Genomic DNA, 24,465 nt, shown 5'->3' with positions numbered 1-24,465 from the left:
AAAATAAAAAATAAAAAAAGTCAATTACAACAGCAAATGCTCGCCAAGAACCTTCCGATCCAAAGCGAGCACCCCGCAGTCAGTCACATTTCATTTAAACATTTCTTTCAAAACAACAACAACCAAGGAGAGCAAGGTGAAAAATATCACCGCATGGGTCACCAAGGGCCAAAAACGCCAGCGCGAGGGTTTTGTGCGGTTCGTGCCAGAATGGGATCAATCAAACAAGGGTTATTTAGGACGGAAAACATGTTGATACGGCGCAACCATCAACAATATTGTTGTGTGAGCAACAGCAGATGAAGCACAATTGGATCAACATCACGGGCCGGCCAAGCCGGGAAGAAATAATATGGGAAAAAAAGTGTCAGGACAAGTAGATCTGGACCTTCACTTGACATTGGTGCTGAGAGTGCGATGGCGGCTCGCACGCCGCCCGCGCAGGCTGTTGGAGGAATTGGAATCGCTGTCTCCGGTGAGGCGAAAGCCGAAGAATGATGTCGATGACGCCTTGCGTAGGTGGGAAGGCGGCTGCACCGCGTAGGACCGCTCAAAAAGCACATCCTCGTCCACTGGGGCCAGGCCCTGCAGCATGGCACGTACATTGGGCAACACAATCAATGGGTAGCTGCCCTGTTGCCGCGCCTCCATATCCTCCAACAAGACACTCAGGTCTCGCAACTTGCCCGTATTGAGCATGCCGCACCGCAGCGTGTCCTGATTGCTGTGCAATGTCATGGTCAGATCACGGAGATAGAGCCCAAAGTACGGCACCATGGGTGGTCGCAGCTTGCGCAAAAGGGCGCGGTAGCGATGGAAGTTGCGTTCGGCACTCATCAGACGCTCCAGCCCCGTAAAGGCCTTTCGCGCAGCTGGGTCCACGCCGGCCCAGGTCTCCGTGAGGCGACGAACAGGCGTCAGGCCTAGCCCGGCAACCACCTCCATGGCCCCATTCAGGTTGCCCAAGGTGTAGCAGCGATGGCCCAAGGCAATCATCTTCTGCACCAAAGCCACGCGGCGCTCGCGATCCGTCTCCTGCAGAACACAGGCGGCCACAAAACTGGTCATGGCGTTGAAGTGGCGAATCATGGCGGACACCGATGCCACCGTCGCGGCTTCGCCCGATTTGACCTTGTGCACCAAGTCTAGAGCGCGAACTCGTTTGAATAAGTCATGCTCATACAATGTCAGTTGACGTGCGAGCTCGAGCGGATGGGGCGTGCAGTCGAGGGGCGTGACTGAACGCTGCATCAAGGCTGCGGGCAGCGCTGGAGACGCCGGGCAATCACAGATCACCACACCACGCGACACCAGCATGTACGGCTTGAAGCGGCGATCACAGTTGGTAAACGTCGTTGCGTTTGACTCGGCTGACGTCTTGCTGCCCGACGCTTCAGTGGCAGCCACATCACTGGAGCTGGCCACGGCCGGCGGAGGATTGGCCTGCCATGCTGATGCTGGAGGACGCACCGAAATCGGAGAGGGCGGCGCCGTCGGGGCAGCGGTGCCGGCTACGCTGGGCACCACCGTGGTACACGCCGTGGACGGCGACGGCGCTCCAACAGTCCCGCTGCGGCCGGCACTCACCGGGCCCGCGGTGTTGGGGATCGAGGTGAAGTTGGGCGTGGTGGGTCGAGTGGCCCCGAGGCTCGCCGCTCCGCTGCCGGCGGGGGATGAGTCCGGGGCCCCTGGAGGAGTGACGGCACGGGGTGTGACGGTGCCCGAAGCCTGACCGCTGGCTGCCGGGGATGTGGCTGTAGTGTGTGTGTTGGAGCGCGGGCGCACATTCCCGAGGGCAAAGCCACCCCCCTCTGATCCGTTGTTATCGTCGTCGAGCGGCTCAGAGAGTGTAGCCTCAACCTCAGCAGGTGCAAAAATGTTCAAGTCAAAGTCATCGTCCATGTCGTCAAAACCAAACATGGAAGTCCGAGCGTCAACATCAAGCGTCGAGGCGCCAAGCGCCCCACCAGCTTGGCCTGCACCATTGCCGCCGCCGCGTCCACCACTAGTGTCACCATGGGATGAGCTCTCGCGCAAGCTGGACAACTGCTGCTGGGGAGCAGTGCTGGCCCGAGAGCGCAAACCGCTCGTGAGATTGGATCCTCGGGTGGCACTCAAGCCGGTGCCTCCCAGCATGCTGTCATCGCTAGCCGCGTTGTGACGCCCAGGCAGCACCAGCGCTGGGCTTGTGGGCGCCGTAGCTGAGGCCGATGTCGTTACGGAGGAGAAGCCGGAATTTGCCCCCGGGCCAATGGAGCCCGTGACCGCGGCAGTGGAGGCACCGACACCGCCAGCTTGTTGCCCATGGCTGGACGTGCTCGTCGTACTCACGTCGGCATTGGGCTCAGAGCCACCTCGGGCCCCGAGAGCTGTGACTTGCCACAGAAGATCGGTGATCGCAGTGATGGTGGTATCATCGGCCAACACAACCAGTTCACCACGCCCAAACTGTAGGCACAGGGCATGGCGCTCGGGGCGGTGGCGCAGAGAGGCCTTGGGTCGGTCCTGGCGAGGAAAGCGATCGCGGACTTTCTGAATGTGCCAGCGCTGCAGTGCCTGAAGCGGGTACTTGGCCTCGACCTGGCGAGTCTTCTCCAAGGTGAGTACGATGCGCTTGGGAGATATGCCCAGCAGGCGCGGCAAGCGGGTGCGCGGTGCCTGCTCGGGCACCACCCGCACGGGGAAAAACTCGCACTCGGACTGCGCCTCAAGATGATACTTGTACAAGTAGAAGTGCATGGTATCCCGCTCGTTGCGCTTCGCAATGGCATCGTACGCGCGGCGAATTTCTTCGGCTAGCTGTTTGACATCACGACCACGTGCAAAGTTTGGCGGCAGCACCTGCTTCATCTTGTAAGAAGGGATACCGCCGCGGGGCTCAATGACCAGTGCCCCGGGCTGGCGGCGAGCCAAATCCTCGATGTGTATGTAGGCCGCCGCCAATGCCACGGCTGTCTGGTCGGATAGTGGCAATTCACCCTTGAGGACGGCTTGGTGTGCACGGCGATACATGGCCTGATGAGCTGCGGATTGATAGTTGAGTTGTCCGCTCAGGAGCTCATCCGTGCGAGGGCTGAGCTCGGCCGTCTCGAGAGAATGGCACGCCTCCACGTAGACCGGGCCGCGGGAGCGAGCCTCTTGAAGCCACGCTTGCATTGCACGCAACATGTCCGTGTCCGAGCGAAAATGTTCAGGGCTGGTCTGCAGCCAGGCCCCAATTACAATGAAGAGTTGGCGGTGCTCCGGGTCCAGCACCCCTGGGTCATGGGCGGCAGGAATGGAGCGAAATCGGTGGAGCAGCAGACGCAGTACAACGAGCGGCGGCCAATAATCAGCGATGAAGATGAATGCCAGTTCCCACACCGATGTTTGGCGTGGATCCGTCAGCGCCAGCAGGAACCGCTCCAAATTCATACCCAAAAAGCGTCGCCAGTACTCGGTGTGGGCCAGCCGAGAATGCGGCCCAACGTAGGTTTGTAGTGCGTGGGTTGAATCCTCAATCACTTCCGTGTGCCCCCACTCGGTGTTGGAGGTCAAGGTTGATGGATCACCTGCACGTAGATCGAGTGCCTCGATGCTTTCGTCAAACACATCGACGCCCGACACATCTGTTTCTCCGAGAATGACCAAGGCACGGGCAGCAAGGCGTCGCAAGCGGCGGCTTGTGTGATGCAACAGCTGGCGCAGAATGTCATCCACCCCGAGTCCTCGATACATGGCTTGCTTGGAGAGGACCGCACAGAGGTTGCCCACTAGAGTCAGGATGTGGGCCAGCAAGAGCTCGTGGTTTGGGCCTGCGGCCGACGGCTCGCCGGAAACCTCAGCCATGTAGCGATGGCTGAGAATGTGGCTCAGGACGTCCACGAAGCTGCTGCTCGAGAGTGTTTTGCGACACTTGGGAAGCATTGTAACAAAGCAGAGCAACCGGGCGGACAGGCCGAGGTGTTCCATGTCCATGGCTCCGTTATCCGAATCGGCCGCCATAACAATCTCAACCAGGGGATTGAGATCACAACGGGCCAGTGCAGCCACACAGTCCACGGGATCCTGAGTGCCTACCAGGCCGTTGAGGGCGGCCAGAGCGTGACGTCGACTGGCGCCTGGGATACGTGTCAGGGCCAGGACGCACGCTAGCACATCAGGGTCGCAATTGGAGCTGCTTTGGTCCGTCATGACGTGATCAAGGAAGGTCATCAGCAGCTCTTGTGCTCGATCGTTGCCTCGACATGAAACCGCCAAGTCGTCGGCGACGCTCGGAACGAGCTCGCACAAGGTGGCCTGAATTTCCCGGTTTTGACTGAGGCGGATGAGGGCTTGCAAGGCGTCAACGACGTTTGTGTGGTTGGCCACGTCCTCAATCACAGAACGGCAGAACACGGCTTGTGCCTCAACCAGTTCTGGGCGATCATCGATGGGCCGCTTGCCCTGCGCGTTGACAACACGAATTCGTGCGCCATATTGAACCAGGACCATGGATGTCTCCAAGCACTCGCTGCGCGCGGCGGCCTTGTGCAAGGGGGTCTGTTGTTGATCGTTGACGTGTTCCAAATCAGCGCCGTGCTCCAAAAGAAACATGACAATGTGTCGCAGATTGGCCCGGGCAGCCCAGTGGAGCAGAACATCGCCACCACTGTTGAGGGCGGCCTCAAAGATGCCGCCGGGCTCATGGTGCAGCAAAAGACGAGCTCGGGGCAGGTCGCTGTTGTGCAAGCATTGAGCCAAGAGGCGTGCACGAACCTTGACTGGAAGGTGATCCAACAAGGCCCCGTCACCGCCGCCCTCGAGCCGCGCCTGCAATTCCTCAAGTGGCGTATGGACCAGCGCAAAAGCCTCCGCAGACTCACCATGGGCCAAGACGGACTCGAGTGGCGGTGTTGCTCCTGGTAGGCCCAGACCGGCCTCAAAATCGTCTTCATCTAGCCGGACATCGCCCGCAGAAGCACTTAAGGTGGCGGCCTTATGAGCGGTGTTTTTGAGGGAATTGAGGCCAAGTGTCTGCGTTGGCGCTCCAGCGCCTGCGCTGGCGTCATCGGATCGTGACTGTGAAGCTGAATGCTGAGCGCCTAGCGTTGCGCTGCGGGCGCGAGGTGCCTCAGCACTGCGCCCTTGGTCCAAGGAAAAGCGATAGAGGCTGTTGGAGTCATTAAACTCGTCACCTTCGTCGTCAACATTGAAAATGAGTCGCAGCACGAGAAGGGTGGTCATAAACTCGACGGCCTCATGGCGGCTGTGAAAGTCGCGCTGGGCCACAAGCCAGGTGATGACTTCATTCCCGATAAAAGTAAGGGGCTCATTGCGGCCACTGGCAGCCGTGTGGTCGCTCACAAGGCAAGGTGTTTGGGCGTGAAGCCGACGATAGATGTTTTGTACCGTCTGCTCCATCAGATAGTTGGTATTGATGGAAGGTCCTGCCGGCTGAGGCGCATAGTTACCTCCATCGCTGACAGTGCGCCGGTGCCCGGGGGGTGCAGACGATGCTCTGGAGACTGGTTGGACGGTTTTTGGAGGGGCTGAGGTGCCATCGCCTCTGGAGGGCTGGGCCTTGGTCAGGTCCACACCCCCCTCGGGTATAGGAGGCTGGTGACTTCCTTGACTCGTGCTATAGAGACCACTATCGTGGCTGTTGTAGCTTTGCAAGGATCTTGCCTCTTGGGCGTGGCGTTGCGCGCCCGAAAAAGCTCGGCCAAGCATCTGTGCGGGCAGCATCCAAAACATATGGTGAAGTAACGCGGCGGCAAATGGGCTGTCAAAATTACAAAAGAGCGCCGCCATTTCAAAGAGGCTAACAACCGCGTTCGCGGAAAAACTCTTGCACACAAACCTCAACAATGGTGGAGGCAGTGGTTTCTGAGTCAGTTCGATAAACGTGGAGAGCATAGCCCATGGGAAGGCCATCGCGCAGGTTGTCGGCAATGTAACCAAACAGAGCGGCTGTGCGGGGTGTGTTGCCAAAAGCTGCTACGGCAATGGTCGATAAAGGGGTGGTGTACAACATCTAACAAACAAGCAAGCAATACGGTGTGAGGCTGGGCCCTGCGGGCTTTTTTTGGCGCTTGCTTGGACACGACCGCTTGGATGAACCTACTTCGGCCGTGCCTGCCCTTCGCGTGACCACTGATTTGAGGTTGACTTCGAGCTTCACGGGAATGTGTTGGGCCTTGGGCACAAAGCTGATGTCCCGGGAGTCCACACAAGGCCGGTGAGTTGTACATGGACTGGGGCACTGGATCAGACTATCCAATGCATGGTCGAACCTAGCAGCGGAGGCGTTTGCAACGTCGGCGATGCCCTGATGAATGATGTGAATTGACTCGCCCTCTTGGAGCTCCATGGAGGAGACATAGAAGATGTTACGGGAAAACTCGACGTGAAAATCTGCAACAGCCCCGTGAGTTTGGGGCCGAGCCATTCAAAAGCGAGGGGATGAGAGAGAAGAGTAGCAAGAAGTCGGGGTGCAGCGTCACGGAGGAGATTGAAGCAGGTCACGAGAGACGGCGCAAGACGCACTGTCTGGGTGTTGTGAGGCATCGACTGCGGGGGCCGCAGGGGCCACTGAGCCCTTGCTGTCCATCGCACTCGGTTGGGGAGGGGTGATAAGACGCAACAGAGAGAGAATAGGACGGCGCACGGAAGCTAGTCAAGGCCGTAGACGGTGCTCAAGTATCAGGATCGGACCACATTGCGGCGAGTATCAACGCCCTTCGGCTATGATCGTCTCAAGCAGGGAGAGGTGTAGCGACTGCTCCTAAGCGAACCGCATGACATCAAGAGGAGCGGCAAGCCTGAATCATATGATGCATTCAAAGTCCCCGGCCGATGGCTCATTGGGTTTGGAGATGCGTGTGTGGATGCGTGCTGAACCGCAGCCACGGCTTCTTTGTGATCTTGGCCTCTACCCTTTGATATCACTCTTCGTGGTGTATGTATGTGTGTGTGTGTGTGCGCGCGCGCGCGCGGGAGACGAAAGGAAAACGGCACGAGAACGAATACGGCGCGACAGCGTACCTGACGAGCTTGCGTGTATCAACGGAAGGATAGCCGTTTGCACAAGAGGCAGAGGTGAGGCCAAGGCAGACAAGATAGGGTTGTTGCCACGGATAAGGCACCTTCTAGACGCTCAGAACACGAGCTGCCGCGGGCAGGCAGGCGCACATCTACAGTCCCAGACAGGGAGAGGGAGAGGGAGAGAGAGGGCCGTCGCTCGTCTGAAGAGCAGGCAGAAAAATCTCGAAACCAAAGCGAGAGAAAGAGTCGTGAGATGTGAAATCGGCAGAGGCATGGATGAATCGACCATGTATTCAATGTAGAAAACTAAAGGGAAAAGAGAGAGTGAGCAAGATGCTGTCTATCATGAAGAGATAGGAGGGCTCTTTCTTCTTTGCTTGTCAAGTTTTGCTCTGTGGTGGGCGTGTGTGTGTGTGTGTGTGTGTGTGTGTGTGTGTGTTGTGTGAGGCACACAACGGTGGCCGCTACCGCATGTTCGTTCTCCAAAAGCAGAAAGGCTTTTTGTCAGATAAATTGGGTGAAAAAAGTGGGTATGGTGACTTGTTTCGCCGTCTCGATCCGGATCGTCGAATCGTGCTGCTGCTGGCGCTGCTGGCGCTGCGTCTGATGCATTTCTGATTGACCTTTATTGAAAGACCCCGACGGAGGCGCTCAACTGGATTGATACCTCAAAGATGGCGGCCAATCAAGGTGCGTGTGTACGACCGAATTGGTGCTCTGGATCATGGCTCTGTGCGCCGCAGCTTATTGACAGGAATTTGGTGATGCGTGTGTGCGCGCGTGCAGACAAGGTGCTGGTCACTGGCGGGCAGGGCTTTCTTGGAGCTTGGATCGTCAAGCAGCTCATCGAGGCTGGGGCTCATCCCATCATCTTTGACCTGCGGCAAAGCGATGACATTCTTCGCCAGGTACCATTCCTCTATGCCAGACAAACACACCTGCGCGCTCGGCGCGCGCCTTCACCTTTGTGTCGCAACTGACCTAGGTGCTGAGCGAGGAACAGTTTGCTGGCCTCGAGCGCCACTATGGTCAGTGACTTTTACTCAAACACACGCGCACGCACACACACACGGTCTTCATGACCCGAATTTTCCGTCAACCTTGAGTCATTGTTTTCGATCGGCATCACGCACAGGTGACATTGCCGATCCGGAGCAGTTCAAGACCCTAGTTCTGGCCAGCAAGCCGTCTGCCATCATTCACCTGGCAGGCCTACAGATCCCCACCTGCAAGGTCAACCCGGTTTTGGGAGCGCAAGTCAATGTCATCGGTACCCTCAATGTCTTTGAGGCTGTCCGCCTCCTCGCTGCCGAAACTGGCCAGTCCCCAATCCGTATCGCCTACGCCTCGTCTGCCGCCGTCCTGGGCCCCAAGGCTGACTACACCAACCCACCCGTGCCAGACGACTTCTACCACAAACCTGCCACCATCTACGGCGTCTTCAAGCTTGCCAACGAGGGCTCCGCTCGCCTCTATTGGCAAGACCACAAAATCCCCAGCGTCGGCCTGCGGCCTCTGACTTGCTTCGGCGTGGGCCGTGAAATCGGCCTCACCTCGGCACCAACCAAAGTTCGTCGCACTTCCCCGACCCTTGCATGCACGTCGTGTGTACGTGCTCAAGCCAGTCTCATAGCTGGCCGGTGTCCTTCTACCCTTCTTTCTCGCGTGCTTGATAGGCCATCAAGGCCACCATCGTGGGTCAGCCCTATGTGTGCAGCGTCACTGGCACGACCGGCTTTAGCTATGTCAAGGACGTCGCACGAGCGTTTATTGGTGCGGCCTTCTCTACCTCCGACGGTGCCCCCGTGTTTAACATCCGAGGCGAAGTCACGTCAGCCGAAGAATTCATCGACTACGGTTCGTCGCCCTGCCGTCCGGTGCTCCAAGCATGTGGCTAGCAAGCCATCACTGCGCTCCTTTGCCGTATTTGGCTGTTCGGCTTGTGTTATCATGCCACTCATGATCCCACTGGCCGTGTCGAAAATCCAGTTCGCCAAATCCTTCCAGCCGCTGAAAAGCTCATTACAATCGATGGCCGTGAAGTCCCCATCATGGCTGACGTCGACGAAACGGGCTTGCAGACCATGCTGGCCAGCGTCCCTGCCCCTTATGGTCTCACCGGAGCCTTCCCGACTCCTCTCCCCGATGCCATTCGCGAAACGGCGGAGCACTTTCAGCGCTTGCAGGCTGAGAACCGTCTCCACGTGCGCGACTTGGAGTAAACCGCCCTTGGCAACACCCCCTTGGACCCACGCCTGTCTAGCCAATTGACACCTCTAGCCTTCAGGCTTGCATCGCTCATCTCTAGCACAGTTGCCAAGCACATTCGCTTACAAAATTTCAATTAGAAGCTTGTCATCTCTTCAAACAACCACACTGCCATCATCATCACGTGGGGCTCTCTTCTTGCCATCAGACGCCGCGCAAGGCCATGTGCTTACGCATCCGGAGCCGACGGTTCTTCCCAGGCTGGGGCGGGTTGTGGCGGCTGATAGTTACCCGAGCCACGATGCAATGAACGCCCTGAGCGGTGTGACAGGTTACCCTCGGACAATCGCCCCGGGGCAAGCTGCATGTCAGCGCCCTCAGAGGCGTGAGTCAGGCGAGTGAACAGAGGATTATTGTAGCGCTGTTCATTGGCATCCACATCAGCTTCGGCATCTGATTGGCAGTTGGCAAGCAGCTCGGCGTGGTCACGCTCAAATGTGCGCGCAGAGCGATGCGCCCTCCACATGAGAAGGGCACTTGTCCCACCCACGACCAGACACAGCAGAATCACAAGCAACAAAGGTGTCAACGCCGAACCCGTGCTCGAGTATGTTACGGTAGGCGCCACCCAGACGGCCGACCAGTTGCGTAGTCCTCCAGCCCCAAAGTATGCCTTGGCCGCTGAAGCCGTCGCGGCCGCCACCGTGTGTCCCTGTCGGAGCTCGCTTAAAAAGGCCAGCCAAGCCGTCTCCTCTGCAGCACCCTCACTATACGATTGGGCCAGAACCGCCACCGTTGTGTTGTCACTCAGGCTAGTCTCCACCACAAACTCCTCCGCCTCAAGACGCTGCTCCACGCAGCGCATCCCTGGTGCGTCCGTCGATCTGAGCGTCAGCAGGAGCTCGGGTGACTCACCAATGATGGTCTGCGCCACGTCCACGTGTAGATACCCGCCGACGCGGCAAGGCTCCCCACGAGCGGCCATGGACACGTGGCTCGCTAGCGCATCCTGGGCTGCTGGTGCTGAGAAGGCTTCAAACGGCAGCGCCACGTAAAGCCGCGTAACATGAAGCTCCGTGCTCGACCGACACACGCGATCACTGCTGCGCGTGGGCGCCGCCGCCTCATATTCGTCGCCGCCGCACGTTTTAAAGGTTTGGCAATCCCGATCTGAACTGATGGTGCTGTCGGCCAGAACATACTGCTGGCTTGTACACTGCTGCACCGCCTTGCACACGCCCGCTCCAGCCGTCGACTTGAAGGTGCCCTCTAAACAGGCCGTGCACTCGGCATCGCTGGTAGGCGTCGCAGGCTTGACGTCGTAAAAGCCCGGTCGGCAGTCTGTGATCTTGATGCACGGTGCTAGACTGATGTTTGGGCTGTAGTGGCTGGGGAAGCAGGATCGACAGTCGGAATCACGAACGGAGGACCCTGGTAGATAGAGACCTTCACCCAGCCCACACAGAGAAAAGGACCTGCACGGCGCATCCAAGTTGGTCTCGGTTCCTGTGCGGAAAGTCCCTGCGGGGCACCGCTCGCACTGGCGATCCGAAGCAAACGAATACGAATTGGCACGCGCCTGGTAACCCGCCCCACACTGTGTGGCTTGTTCACAGGCCGTTTGGCCAAAGAGATTCTGGTACTCTGTTCCGTTGGCGCAGGGAACACAGGGCGTGGCAGCGCTTGCGTCGTGGTCCTTGGTACCCACGGGACAACGATAGTACTCGCATCGTCCCGTTGAACCGGCTGGCACGTACAATCCCGGGCCACACTCGGTACAGTTGATGCCATTTTGACCCACCGTCCCGGCTGGACAGATCGTGCAGCTGCGATCAGATGTAGCCGTTGGCGCCCGGTCCTCATATTCTGAAGCATCGCACGGAGAGCGCACCACAGCGCAGATGCGGTCAATGCCTTGGTCGGGAAGCGGTGCCATCAACTCGAACTGTTCAGCTGTACACTGGGTCATGTTGCGGCAGATGCGATCTGTGGTCGCCGTTTCCTCCTGCCACGCGTACTCGTGGTCTGCACACACGGAAAGATTGGCACACTGTCGGTTTGTGGACAGAGTGCAGGGCACCGTCTCGTATTCGTCAGCTGCCTGGCAATCGAGACATTGTGCACAAGTGGTATTGTGGTGGTCATCGCACTCCTGCTGCGCAAAGGATCCAGGCGCACAAACGCGACACCCATCACACCTGCAAAGAAGGAGTCGCGCGTTGGCATCCCATTGTTGTCAGCTTAAAAGCGTCGTCGAAGTAATTACAGTTGCGTTGCCGCTGCTGGTGGCGCAACTTACTGCAAGTCGTGGTATGCGCCACACGGGCCTAGATAGCGGTGGTTGAAGGGGCAGGTGGTCTGGCAAGGCAGGCACACTCGGTCTCGGTCAGCTGCTGGCGCAGTGCTTTGCCATTCGCCGGCTGCACACACGGTAAGCGTCAGGCATTGTCGATCCCTATGCATCAGGTCAAATACAATGCGTAGAATGGTCAGCCAGGGTCCAACGTGCATTTTCAAGCTGGTCGGAAAGCACAACAAGCGGTGCCATGAGATGAGGCAGCGCCTCCTTGAACGTACGTTGAGATGGTTGGGGGTGAAGCTGAATATTCATCGGGCTCGCAGCTGGCCTTGGCTAGTTGGCACTGCCCCTGGCCTACCTCTGGTTTGAAACTACCAGTCGGGCATGGCTGGCATTGACGATCGGTTGAGGACGTGGCAGCGGCTGTCTCGTGCTGACCCACGGGGCAGTTTGAGATCGGCATGCAAATGCCGGCACCGGCCTTGTCCTTGAACGTAACGCCCACTTGGCAGCTCACGCAATTGCGATTGGCTGTGGTCTTCAGTGCCCCACTCTGCATTGTGCCTGCTGGGCAATCAGTCAGCGGCAGGCAGTTTTCGCTGTTGTGCGTGTCCGTATATGAGGCGCCCTGAACGCATGCCTCGCACACGGTATCACTAGACACAGAACCCAACAGAGTGCGCGCACACAGGTAAGAGAATCCAGCGATGCAAATTAGCCAATCCGCATGAGCATCAAGCAGCGCACCGACACCTTGTTTGCACACTTCCTGAACAGGCTGACAACCGGCAAGGCACGCACGCATCAAGCCTACCTAGTCCGTGTGGGCCATGCGGCGACCTCGTAACCTGGCTCACAGATGGTGGCACGCGTGCAGGAGGAATCCAACGACGGCTCGTCGGCAAACTCATAGATGGGGCAGAGCAGGCAGTAGGCATCGCTAGAGCTTGTCGGCTGAGTCAATGCGTACTCGCCGGCGTCACACAACACATGTGCCATACAGTTGGGCGCGTTCATGGTCGCACTTTGTGTTGACGCAGGGCAGGCGGCACAGACACGATCCGTTGATCGCGTGGGTGGCGTCATCACAAACATACCAGGTGGACAGTCACCAATAATTCGGCACCGTTCTCCATCTCCAAAGTGATCGGCTGCGCAAGCCTCGCAAGCAACGTTTGATACATTCGAGCCGGTGCCAGCAATGACTGCACTTCCCCCGGGACACACACTCCATGGTTCACACGAGAGAGCTCCAGCTTCAGAGCTGAAGTATCCAGTGGGACAGCGTTCGCAAGGCGTGGCAGAAGAGTTGTCCGCATCGAAGGTGCCGGGCTGACAAGCGTACGCGCTGCAGGAACCTACAACACCTGCGGGCACATGCGTCCCCGGATCACATGGGACGCACGGGGTCGTGGCGTTGGCGTCTGCATCCACTGTCCCTGGGCCGCACGCAATGCACACGCGATCGCTAGTAGCCGTCGCCGGGGTTTGTTCAAAAAATCCCGATGGGCAGGGGGCGCTGACTGGTGTGCAGGCCCGGTCTGTTGAGGCTGTGGGTGCCGCCTGCTCAAATTCCAATGGGGTGCAGATGGTGTGGTTGGCGCACACATTGTCGCTGTATGTCGTAGCAGGAGCAAGCATAAATTGCTTGGCTGTGCAGGGCGTCACGTCCCGACATTGTCGGTCATGGGCCGAGGAACACGTGGTGGAGGTAAACTGGTGACCCTCGCACACGGTGCAGGGCGCGCAGACTGGTTCTAGGACATTGGCGCCACACGGCTCCGTGAAGTATGAGCCCGTCGGGCATGGAGTACAGCCATAGCACTCGGCATCGCTGGTGGCCGTGCATGCAGCCACTTGGTAATGAGAATGGCTGGAGCAAATGGTGCAATTGGCACAGAGGCGGTCCGTAGTGGGCGAAGCTGCGGCTTGCTCAAATTGATCCGCAGCACAGGTCGAGATGGAGCGGCACACGACGTCGGACAATGCGGTACCGGGAACGAGCTGGAATTGCTCAGGTGTGCATGATTGCCACGGCTGACAGGCGAGCGAGTTGAGTTCACTAGAAAAGTGTCCTGCGGCACAACTGGCACACGTGCGATCTGTTGTGCTGGTCCCGTTGCTGAGTATGAATTGACCTGCGGCACACTATCAGTCGGACGCGCGGTGGTTGGTGTGTGTGAATTGCAAAGGATAGGGGATAGTGCAGCAACGACTCGAGCATGCTTGGCTAAAATTCGAAAAAAAAAAAAAGGGGGGGGAGGCTTTGCAGCACGTTTTTTGTGGACTCACGGAAGACAGCTGACGACAGGGCTCCAAGCCGGCAGTAGGGCTGAAGGTACCGGGCAGGCATGTCTACACACATTGTTGCAAAAGCGTAAGCCAAGCTGGATCAGGTCATTTCAGTCGTGGACTCGCCCAGCAGGTGCAAAGCACAGAGTGCAAGCACGCCATGGTGTTGCAGGGGCACGCAGCACCTTGACCTACCGTGCACTCGCGATCACTAAACAGAGTGGGCTCATGGGTCATGGACGTACCGGGCGGGCAAGTCGGGCTCACGAGTTGGCACGCGATGTTGTAGCCAGTGGCGTTGCTGAAGGCTTCACCCAGTTGGCACGGACGGCAGAGCTCGTCGTGGCTGGCTGCAGCGGGCCGAACGGTCTCTGTACCGGGCCTGCATGGCGTTGTGGGAAGGCATGTTGGCTGGTTGGTGGCATTCTGATAGGTACCAGCTTCGCACGGCACACATAGCCGGTCCGTGCTTGACGAGCCGTTGGAAGCAATGGCACTGCCCGCAACACATGTTGTCCAGGGCAAGCAACTCTTCGCGTTGAATTTGCTGCTGAAGGATCCGACATCACATGCCAAGCACTACAGATGGGGGAACAAGGAAACAATTGTTAATGGGTGAGCTGCACGACTATGGACAAGATCTCACAACTAAAAATGGCAACACACACCTGACGATCTGTGCTAATGGTTGGGGCGACATTTTCAAAAGAACCTGGCAGGCAGGTCGTGGTGTTGACGCAGTGGGGCAAGCCGTAGTCCTCATAATAGGTATCAATGCCATCGCAGTTGGTACAGATGCGATCCGTGGTCGGTGTGGGCGGCAGAAATTCAGCCACCCCGTACGAGCAGTTGTGCGTTGGTTTACACGCTGTCTGCTGGGGTTGATTTTGATATTCGGCGACGCCATCGCACGCCGTGCATCTGCGCACGCCGATTGTTGACGGTGCATGCAAGTTTGGTTGTTTTTGCGTGTGTGAGCTTGGCGCTGGTCGCACGCTTGCCTGTCAACACACACACACACACACACACACACACACATACATACACACATACACACAAGATGCGACTTGGGTCGCCAATTGAACATGACCATGTCATAAGTTTAAACGTACTCGCGGGCTCGTGAAGTGCTCCCAGCAACAGAAATTCGTGTGCCGGGCCCACAAGTCACCTGTGGAACACACATCGCCAGGTTGGCTTCATCCGTGTAGGTGTTTGAAGGACAGGACATGCACACGCTGCAATAGCACGAGACCCGGTACAGCATAAGAACTGGTAAGTCGAGGGTTTGAAGGCGCAGTACACGGGTGCACTCCCTCACCGGTTGGAGGAGGATGTGGCGGGCTGCAGAGCGTATTGCCCTGGCGTGCACACACGCAGCGTTCGGCAAACACCGCTCAAATGGCGGTATTCCGTCTCCAAACAAGGTTCTACGGCGTACCATTGCGAGGTCAGAGCTGACAGGAGAGTAGTCGTGTGTGTGTGTGTGTGTGTGTGTGTGTGTGTGTGTGTTTTTTGTGTTAATGGCATTCAAACTGTTCTCCCATGCAAGCAACAGACCTGCTAAGAGAAGAGAGAATGTGTCGTCCGAGCACCCGACCGCCTCGCCAGAAAAAACAAAGGTATCCTCGACAGAGCTAAAGCTGACTTCACCAAACAGGTTGATTGGCAAATAGCTGGAAGGACCCGTGTGTACAATAAAATGCGAGCCCTCCTCAAAGCCATCCACAATAAATGTGGCACATGGGTTTCCAAGCACGCCCTGCAAGCGCCAAATGGAAGTGAATGAAGCGCCACCAACCACATACGTGGTGGTAAGGGTAGCGCTGACATTCCAAGACGGGCCCTGAGAGTTGGTGATTTGCAGAACGGCGGTCTCGCCAATGCAATCAAGACTGCCGACCCAGGTCTGGCCCACTTGCATCGCAGAGGGAGAGTCACTGGGAGAGCACGAATGCTCGAGTGATTTGCATTCGCAGTCGGTGCAGCCAGGAAAGAAATAGTCGCGAAAACGCTCGTGGCTCAAGAGAGAATTCAGGCAGTTTTCGCTGTCACAGACGCGCCAAGCCGGACAGGAACATTGACCATAAGCATCAGGTTGTGCATGAGTCACCGCTGTATTACAGGCCACCTCCTGGCAGCGGCAGCTCGTGCAATCGGATGGAAACATGTCGGTGAAATTCGCGGTCACTTGCTCCATGCGGTCGTCCGTGTCAAAGACGCGCAGGCACTTGGAGCGGTCGCGGTTCAAATCGGCCACGCAGGTGTCGCCTTGCGGGCAAATACAAGCACAGCTCACGTCTTGAATCGAGCCTGTGGGGCACGAGTTGGGACAAACGCATTGACGGCTCTCAGCCGCAAGCACCTTGCCAGCCTCGCAACTGCAAGCGTAGCCGACATTGGTGACCACGCAGTGTCCCCCACGATCGACGCCACCCTGCCATCCCATGTTTCGAGAGTGGCACATGAGGTGAGCACGCCATGCGGTAGGCGTCGAGCGAAAAAGCAAGGCCAAAGTGCTGCCGTCAAAAGGCACCTTACCGGGGTACAGCAGTTGTGATCGCAAGAGCTATCGCCGGGATCGGGCTCGACACATTCGAGTAGAGGGCGAATCGTGTATGCCACGCTTGTCTTGGCCAGCAAGAACAAAGCCAGAATCAGAAGCAAGGAATGGCGTGCAACCCGGAGGCGCGCCTGCCCATGGCCGTCCACCATTGCACCGGCCAGAATGCAAGAGCACAGCTAGCACCCCGTGTGGTCGCACGAGAATTTGGATTTTCCTCGGGCGTGCTCAGGAAATAAATGGAATCACCGCCACACGGCCTGTACACACAAGTTACAAGGACGAGGTCGAAGCGTTGCTTGGTTCGTGGTGATGGATACCTGCCCAGAGTCGGACTGAGGCTTCAGTTTGAAAAGAGCAATGCATCAAACCGGAGATTGGCTTTTGGACAGGATCATCAAGGCCCATCCACAAGCGGAAGCGAGGGAAACAGCAGTCAGCTAATCCACTCACCACCCTCACCCTTGTCCCATCATTCAATTTTTCGGCGGACGGCTGAATCGATGACCATTGCATGCAAGCACGCAAACTGACGAACCCCGGACAACAGGTGTTGATAACTGTCGTTGTAAGCTTGCCCATTGGTGCCCTTATGCAGATGAAAGATGGGAAATTTGTATCATTTTCCCGATACAAAACTCCGGTAAAGTAATAAGGCGGTTCCGCTGAAAGCAACCGTTACAAAACGAGAGAGAAAAAACGCGCCGCCGCCGCCGCTGCCACCGTCACCGCTGCTGCTGCTGCTGCTGCTCTTGTCGCTCGTCACCTGCTGCTGCCCTTCCATATGCGGTGGTGGCCTAGTGTCTGTGAAGTGCTTTCTTGCGGCACATGCTGGTCTGGAGCCGACTGGTGGATGAATCCATGAACACGCGTGCGCCAGTGTCTCAAGTCAAAGGATCTCAATCAACATGTGCCTGGGCATGGCTTGTAGATTTTTTTCCACTTTTTGACCCCCAAACACTGCACAATGGCTGCTGCTGCTGACACGGCGGAAGGTGCGAGCGCGCGTCTTTGCTGCTCCTGCAGTCGCACCTTGGTCCACCTGATGCGAGCAAAAAAAGACCGACTCACGTCCCTTTGTACCTGCTAGCCGATACCATGATGAACGAAAAGCTCGTCAACGAAGAGTACAAGATCTGGAAGAAGAACACCCCCTTCCTGTATGCTGCCAAAGGCCCGCTCCGGATCCATGTTACCATGCACCTGACTTGTTTGTGTTGCACGCCGTTGCTTGACCTTGTTTTTCTCCTTGCTGCACCGCCCCCATCCTTCAGCTATGATCTGGTGATGACCCATGCGTTGGAGTGGCCGAGCCTGACCGCTCAGTGGCTGCCCGATGTCAAGTCAGTTTTAGTTCTTTGATATGACTCTGTTTTAGATCCGGCCAGCTCTACCCAGTTTGCCGTGTCACGTACTGCCACCTGACGTGCTCACTTTGGTGTCTCTTTACGTGTGCCTCGCCATCTTGCGTGGCGCGCCTGATGTATTTCTTGTTTTCTCCAGCACGTCTGGCAAGGACTACAGCACCCACCGCATCATCCTCGGCACTCACACGTACGTTGCACGTTCATGCCCTGTGCCATATCTCGAGTTGTCACACAAGCTTAGTGCACCTTGCTTCACTGACGCTGTCTCGCCTGTTTTACCTTATGAAATCCACTCATACAATCATCTTCATGGCGCAAACAGCTCGGACAGTGAGGCCAATCATTTGCTAATTGCCCAGGTTCAGCTGCCAAACGAGCACGCACACGTTGATGCCCGCAAGTATGATGACGAGAAGCACGGTATGACTTGCTTCCACTAATCAACAACGCAATTTTGGAAGCACGACTACCTGCTGCACCCGTGCCACCATGGTCGCCCTGGCAGCCTTTGCAACCTTCATGGCAGCCTCCTTCTGATGACCAATACGTGCAGAATATGGTGGCTTTGGCAGCGTGGCGGGCAAGATTGAGATCAAAATGAAGATCAACCATCCGGGCGAGGTCAACCGGTATGCCCACAAACCCGCACCCCTGATTAAATGCCGATCGACGTGCCCGTACATGCCCGTTGGCCCACAACCTGTGCTGCAACTGTTGTTTTCTGGCGTAGTGCGCGTTACATGCCCCAAAACCCTTCAGTGATTGCCACCAAGACGCCGTCAAAGAACGTTTTGGTGTTTGACTACAAAAAGCACCCTTCCGAGCCCTTGGATGCTGAAGTCCACCCCAACCTGACACTGACCGGCCACTCAAAGGAAGGGTGAGTGGCCTCGGCAGAGCATGCTTTTCCTGCGCACTCTGACGTGGGCTCTGGACTGAGGCGGAAGTCTTCTCATTCTTGATCTCTGCGTTGGCACTCAGCTATGGCCTGTCTTGGAACCTTCATCATGAGGGCTATCTTCTGTCAGCGTCTGACGACACCGTACGTTTACTAGACCTCGCTGCATGCCATTCTCGTCCCCGCTCTGCTCTGCCGGAGCAGTGTTCACTTTGCGATTATTGCCCTGTGTTTCATGAGTAGACCGTGTGCCTGTGGGACATTCGCCAAGTCCCTAAGGGTGTTTCGGAGCTGGCAGCATCGTCTGTTTTCACTGGTCACAAAACCATTGTGGAGGACGTGCAATGGCATCCTCTGCACGATTCAGTATTCGGCTCTGTGGGCGACGATCGCAACCTGATGTTGTACGCCTACTGCGCTATCCTCTGCAAATGTGGCCCATGCCCCAAGCTTCCTTCGGTCGTATGGTTGCAGTTGCTACCCCTCATTATCAACTGGGGTGCTCTTGTAGGTGGGACACGCGTGTTGGCGTGTATGATAAGCCTCGCCATGAGGTGCTCGCGCACGCGGCCGAGGTCAACTGCCTCTCTTTCAACCCTTTTTGCGAGTACATTTTGGCTACTGGCTCGGCAGACAAGGTTAGGCGACCTTTTTCTTGTTTTGTTTTGTTTGTTCTTCGTTTGCGTCTTGTGCCTTGTTGGGATGCATGAATCTTGGTTCGAGCTCACTTACCCGTTTCGTGGCTGAATGACAGACCGTCGCTTTGTGGGACATGCGGAACCTCAAGGTCAAACTGCACTCGCTCGAGTATCATACCAGCGAGATCTTCCAGGTGCAATGGAGCCCCCATAATGAAACGATCTTGGGTTCCTCCGGCACCGACCGCCGCGTGCATGTGTGGGACCTCAGCAAAATCGGGGATGAACAAACGGCTGAGGATGCCCAGGATGGACCTCCCGAGCTATTGGTACGGGTTGTTTGTTTGTTTGTTTGTTTTTTCGTTTCTTGTTTTCGTTTTTTTCTTTTTTGCTCTCTACCCTCTTGGCATCCAACCCTCTTGGCATCCAACCCTCTGGCAAAGGATCTCATGATTGAGTCGTGGCATGTTCTGCCCCCACTAATTGCCTTTGCAGTTTATCCATGGCGGCCACACATCCAAGATCTCTGACTTTTCCTGGAATCCCAATGAGCCCTGGGTCGTGGCATCCGTGTCCGAGGATAACATTATGCAAGTGTGGCAGATGGTGCGTAGCTACCCCCTTGTACGCTACAACAGAGGCGTGTCTTGGTCTTGCAAGTCGATTCATACTTGGGTTTCGCCTCATTCATATAATATGCCTTTTGTTTTAGTCGGAAAACATTTACAACGACCAGGAACTCGAGCCGCCCTCAACGGCCATGGATGTGGCGGCATAGACTGACATGGGACTCTGGCTTTCATTTGCTGTGCATGTTGATTGCCATACGTTCTTGCCATGCCACTCGTGGCATTGCAAAGCGTGCACCCACTCGGTTGGGGATGGAGTTTCCTCGCCTCAGTCTCAAGCCTGCTCATGAACTTGGAGCACGGTTTTTTAGTGTGGTTGTCGGTATTGTTTTGTGATTGTTGGCATGTTTTTATCATGTGGGCTTTTTTTTTCCTCCTTGCAATGGGTGGCGAGCCCACTAACTCGAATCGTGGCTGAAAGAAGAGGATATAATCCAGATCAAATCAAACAAGAAAGTATCTCTCATGTCCGGATGCACACTCTAAGAACAGATCATCCCATACGACCCAGCACAAAACAAAGCCCCAAACGAAGAGAACAGAGCTGTGAGGACTCGGGGTTCAAACGAAGGACACCAAAAAGCAAGGCAATGGCAGTGTCGCATCAGTTGAACGAGAGACGCTACGCTGAGTCAAAGTTGCATTTTCATCAATTTTATGATGAATTTCTCGTTGATTTCTAATCAGATTATTCTTTTCACAAGTGGGTCCTGACCTGGCGCGACGAATCATGATAAGCCAGAAAAATCACCATGACGGAAGGGAAGAATGGCGTTTTTTGTGCAGGTCTAAAAAAAAATAATAAACCAAACGTTGAGAGGTACAGGTCAGAATCTGCTGTTAAACCTGGTGCATTGATGGACAGAGACCGCGGGGTTCGAACAGAAATGCCAGTGGCGCACACCCTCATCCCTTAATGTTTCCTACGCAGCTATCAGTCTGGTTGCCGTCGAGCGCCAGGCCAAATTGTGAGCCCGAGATTGTGGTTCCCTCAAAAACAGAGGTCAAATCGAACGTTTTCAATTCTTATTTTGCAATGCAGGTCCAAAAAAAAAAAGAAAAAAAAAAAAGAGAAAAGAAATCAGGAAGACGCTAGCAAACTCTGGGCACACCAGCCGCAATCAGTCGGGTTGTCCCAAGAGGGGAAAAAACTATAGGCCCCGTGCCGTATGCACGAAATGAGCAACAGCCTGCTCTGGAATACGACCCGTTTCCACCCACCCGCGGTTTCAACGACGACGGCGGGCTCGCGAGATACGCCACGAGTTGGGCTCCTCATACTTGTTGAACAGAGGCTCGATAATTTCGTTGCGCTTGCGCTTGGACATTTTCGTCGGGTCTGCCACGCGGAAGAAGGAAGGCGCTAGCTCAGTGAGCCAGCGAGGGTCAATAGCCGTGACCGTTCGCATGTACTCCTTGGTTGTGAGGACCAGCTCGTGGTACACCAGCCACTCGGGCTGACGTTGCCACAAGGAACTGGAAGGATGGACATAGACGGCTTGCTGGTCCACCAAGGTGCGGAAACCTTCTTGAGGATCCTTTTTGGCTGCGTTGCGGAAGAAGCCCGAGGTGATGGCCATCTGCACCCGCTTGTACGCCTTGCCACACGAGACGATATCCAATTTATGTCGATCCATAATGGCAACCATTTGCTTGCGCACATCCTGTGCCCGCTTCAGCGAGCGTTGCTGCACAAAGTTTTCAAAGCACCAGGGAGCCGAAAATTTGTTGGCCTCCCAGCTCTTATATACCTGGAGCAGAGTCAGATGGTCACCCTCAATCTGGTGAAATTTGGCCTTGCGCTGATCAGCGAGCGCCGCCTTCTCCTTTGGACGGTAGAAAACGGTTTGCACGGAGAGCATGCTCACAATGGTCAAGATCTCATCCGAGCAGCCCAGGTGGGTGGACTGAATCAGCATCTTGGACAATTGTGGCTCAAGAGGGAACTCAGCCATGCGGCGACCAAGGCGTGTCAACAGCCCTTCATCATCAAGCGCGCCCAATGAGTGCAGGTTCTCCAAGGCCAGAATCAGTGTCTCCGTGGGTGGCGCATCCATAAAGTCAAAGGCAAGCAGGTCGTTGATGCCCATGGCCTTGAGCGAAAGCACGGTGTTGGACAGGTTGGTGCGCTGGATCTCGGGCACGGCCGTCTCTAGCATCTCCTCCCGGAAGGCACGCTCCGTGTAGAGTCGATAACACTTTCCGGGACCGGTGCGACCAGCACGACCTTTGCGCTGATCTGCCTGCTGTTGTGAAATGGGGGTCACCACCAGCGCATCCATGCCAGTCTTGTTGTTGTATACCTTCTGCTTGACGAATCCGGGATCAACGACGTAGTAGATGCCATCGATGGTCAGGGAGGTTTCGGCAATGTTGGTGGCCAGCACCACCTTACGACCGCCCGGAGGGGCGGGCTCAAAAATGCGTGTCTGCATCTCACTCGGCAATGCTGAATACACGGGCAAGATGACCAGGTCGGGCACATCATTACCTAAAGCTTTCATGCGCTCGAACAAAATCTCGCATGAGGTGTCAATCTCTTCCTGGCCCGTCAAGAAGAGCAGAATGTCACCGGGGGGCTCAGTCAGATGGATTTGCATGATGGTGATGAGGGCAGCATCGAGGTAGTCGCTCTCGGGCTCCTTGGTGTACAACACCTCGACAGGAAAAGTGCGGCCCGGGATGGTGAAGATGGGAGCACCCAAAAAGTATTCTGAGAACTTGACAGAGTCCAGAGTGGCCGAGGTGACGAGCAGCTTGAGGTCGCCCGGGCGTTCGCGGACCGCGCGTTTGACGAGACCGAAAAGGACATCCGTGTTGATGGTGCGTTCGTGGGCCTCATCGAGGATAATGCACGAGTAGTCACGCATAGCTGAGTCAATCAGGCACTCACGCAGGAGCATGCCGTCTGTCATGTACTTGACGCGTGTCTTTTCATTGGTGCAGTTTTCGAAACGGATGGTGTAGCCCACCTCATGGCCAAGGAGGCAGCCGTGCTCTTCGGCCACGCGCTTCGCGACGGACATGGCAGCGACACGACGAGGCTGCGTGCAGCCGATCAGACCACGCCCACCAAGGCCCATCTCGAGGCAGTATTGCGTCATTTGAGTGGTCTTGCCTGATCCCGTCTCGCCAATGACGATGAGGACCTGGTTGTTGTCGATGGCTTCCATGAGGCTGTTCTTGAGCTTGTAGATGGGAAGCGACATGCGCTGTTCCTGAATCGACTGATCGGTCTTTTTGCCGTAAGAGACGTGCCGACCGCCGATGGTCGCCTTTTTCCACTCGGGCATGTCTCGCATTGGATCGCTGCGGGCACCGCGCTGCATGCTGCCCTCGTCCTGTCGGAGCGGGTCGCTCCAGTCACGACCCATGGGCATGTGGCCAGCCTGTTCAGCATCGCGCTGTGCGTTACGCACCTCACGACGCTCTCGTGAGAGTTCGCTCTGATTCATGGCGGCGCGCTGTAGCGAGCCGTCCGGGTTTTTGACGATGCGCACGGGGCTCAAATCTGCTCCCTTGATCTGCCCGCGCAGGAAAGCGGGTTCATCCTCGGCCAGCTCAATCTCGACTTCTTCGTCTGATTCCGCGTCAATCTGAGGGAGAATACCAGTTTCTTCATCGTAGTCGGGATACTCGGTTGGGTCCAGGACGCCAGCAGCAATGAGCTGCTTCAGCTCCCACTTTTCAGGCGAGGTGAGGCGCTTGCGACTGCGCGCGTTTTTGGGATCTCGCTCCAGCTCCAGCAAGTCAGGACCAGCATTCATCGGACGATCAGGATTGCGACCCAAGGGCATGGCTTGGTCATAGGGGTCTGCGGGCCCATCGCGGCCCGGGCCCGAGCGGCCTCCAAAACCGTCGCGTGGTTCGGTGAGGTCTTGACCCGTGCGCTGATCCACGTCTTTCATGGAAAGGCTAATTTTGTGGTTGACCTTGCTTAAGACCTTGACCTTGACGGGCTGGCCACGTTGGACAACATCGTGGGGATCGGCCACACGCCCTTCGTTACTCATTTGGCTGACATGAACCATGCCGTCCACACGACCTCGGACGCCATCCAGCTGGACGAAGCAGCCAAACTGCGTAATACCAGCTACAATACCATCATATACCTTGCCGACGATGGCCTCGTCATCCACAGGACCTCCCGCGCCGCCGCGGCGGGGCGGCGAGCGGCCACGGCGACGGTCATCATAGCGATCATCTCCACGGCGGCGGTCCTCATGGCGGTCACCGCGGCGGCGGTCGTCATCGTAGCGATCTCCGCGGCGGCGGTCATCATCATAGCGGCCTTCTCGGCGACCTCGGCGGTCATCATCGTAGCGGTCGCGGCGGTGGGGCGGTGAGCGAGAGCGAGAGCGAGAACGAGAACGGCTGTAGCGGCGATGGGAGCCGCGGTCGCGCGGCGGTGAGGCACGGCGAGCCGGACGCTCTTCCCAATCGCGGCTGCTGGCACTGGGGGGCTCTTGCTGGCTCGAGGCGGCGGCAGTCTTGCTCTCCTCGAGAAAACTTTCAAGGCGTGCCATGGTAGCGTCGGCATCATCCTTGAGATCATCAGCCTTGAGC

The 24,465-nt window shown here is 56.7% G+C and overlaps 5 protein-coding genes across 5 annotated transcripts; 2 read left to right on the top strand and 3 right to left on the bottom strand.

Moving 5' to 3' along the window:
- Positions 1–390: 390 nt before the first annotated feature.
- Positions 391–1,251, bottom strand: MONBRDRAFT_14778 (uncharacterized protein; the record flags this gene model as incomplete). The annotated part of the gene is made up of 1 exon (XM_001742932.1): positions 391–1,251. One exon carries the CDS (start codon positions 1,249–1,251, stop codon positions 391–393), a length of 861 nt encoding a protein of 286 aa, XP_001742984.1.
- A 6,377-nt stretch (positions 1,252–7,628) lies between these two features.
- MONBRDRAFT_35821 (uncharacterized protein) lies at positions 7,629–9,290 on the top strand. Its single transcript, XM_001743254.1, has 6 exons — positions 7,629–7,695; positions 7,792–7,913; positions 7,991–8,033; positions 8,141–8,574; positions 8,682–8,862; positions 8,995–9,290. The coding sequence occupies exons 1-6, from the start codon at positions 7,680–7,682 to the stop codon at positions 9,225–9,227; spliced, it is 1,029 nt and encodes a 342-aa protein (XP_001743306.1). The 5' UTR covers positions 7,629–7,679; the 3' UTR covers positions 9,228–9,290.
- A 152-nt stretch (positions 9,291–9,442) lies between these two features.
- MONBRDRAFT_22765 (uncharacterized protein) lies at positions 9,443–16,519 on the bottom strand (the record flags this gene model as incomplete). The annotated part of the gene is made up of 13 exons (XM_001742931.1): positions 9,443–11,411; positions 11,513–11,731; positions 11,791–12,168; positions 12,327–12,536; positions 12,918–13,660; positions 13,805–13,867; positions 14,000–14,383; positions 14,473–14,805; positions 14,976–15,042; positions 15,126–15,234; positions 15,365–15,566; positions 15,606–16,241; positions 16,346–16,519. 13 exons carry the CDS (start codon positions 16,517–16,519, stop codon positions 9,443–9,445), a joined length of 5,487 nt encoding a protein of 1,828 aa, XP_001742983.1.
- Positions 16,520–17,465: 946 nt separating this feature from the next.
- Positions 17,466–20,048, top strand: MONBRDRAFT_22764 (uncharacterized protein; the record flags this gene model as incomplete). The annotated part of the gene is made up of 12 exons (XM_001743253.1): positions 17,466–17,527; positions 17,642–17,710; positions 17,871–17,921; positions 18,057–18,154; positions 18,288–18,363; positions 18,465–18,614; positions 18,716–18,776; positions 18,876–19,036; positions 19,144–19,270; positions 19,387–19,599; positions 19,766–19,876; positions 19,983–20,048. The coding sequence occupies 12 exons, from the start codon at positions 17,466–17,468 to the stop codon at positions 20,046–20,048; spliced, it is 1,245 nt and encodes a 414-aa protein (XP_001743305.1).
- An 856-nt stretch (positions 20,049–20,904) lies between these two features.
- MONBRDRAFT_17513 (uncharacterized protein) lies at positions 20,905–22,925 on the bottom strand (the record flags this gene model as incomplete). The annotated part of the gene is made up of 1 exon (XM_001742930.1): positions 20,905–22,925. One exon carries the CDS (start codon positions 22,923–22,925, stop codon positions 21,129–21,131), a length of 1,797 nt encoding a protein of 598 aa, XP_001742982.1. The 3' UTR covers positions 20,905–21,128.
- Positions 22,926–24,465: the final 1,540 nt, after the last annotated feature.

This window comes from Monosiga brevicollis, genomic scaffold (assembly GCF_000002865.3).
Source record: "Monosiga brevicollis MX1 MONBRscaffold_3 genomic scaffold, whole genome shotgun sequence".
Lineage (NCBI taxonomy): Eukaryota > Choanoflagellata > Craspedida > Salpingoecidae > Monosiga > Monosiga brevicollis.
The sequence above is the reverse complement of the archived record's forward strand: the minus strand, read 5'-3'. Positions and strand labels throughout refer to the sequence as shown.

Excerpts from the sequence above, each read along its gene's own strand:
- MONBRDRAFT_35821 (XM_001743254.1), top strand. Across the intron at positions 8,034-8,140 it reads TGGCCTCGAGCGCCACTATG|GTGACATTGCCGATCCGGAG; the intron begins GTCAGTGACTTT and ends CATCACGCACAG. Across the intron at positions 8,863-8,994 it reads CGAAGAATTCATCGACTACG|TTCGCCAAATCCTTCCAGCC; the intron begins GTTCGTCGCCCT and ends TCGAAAATCCAG.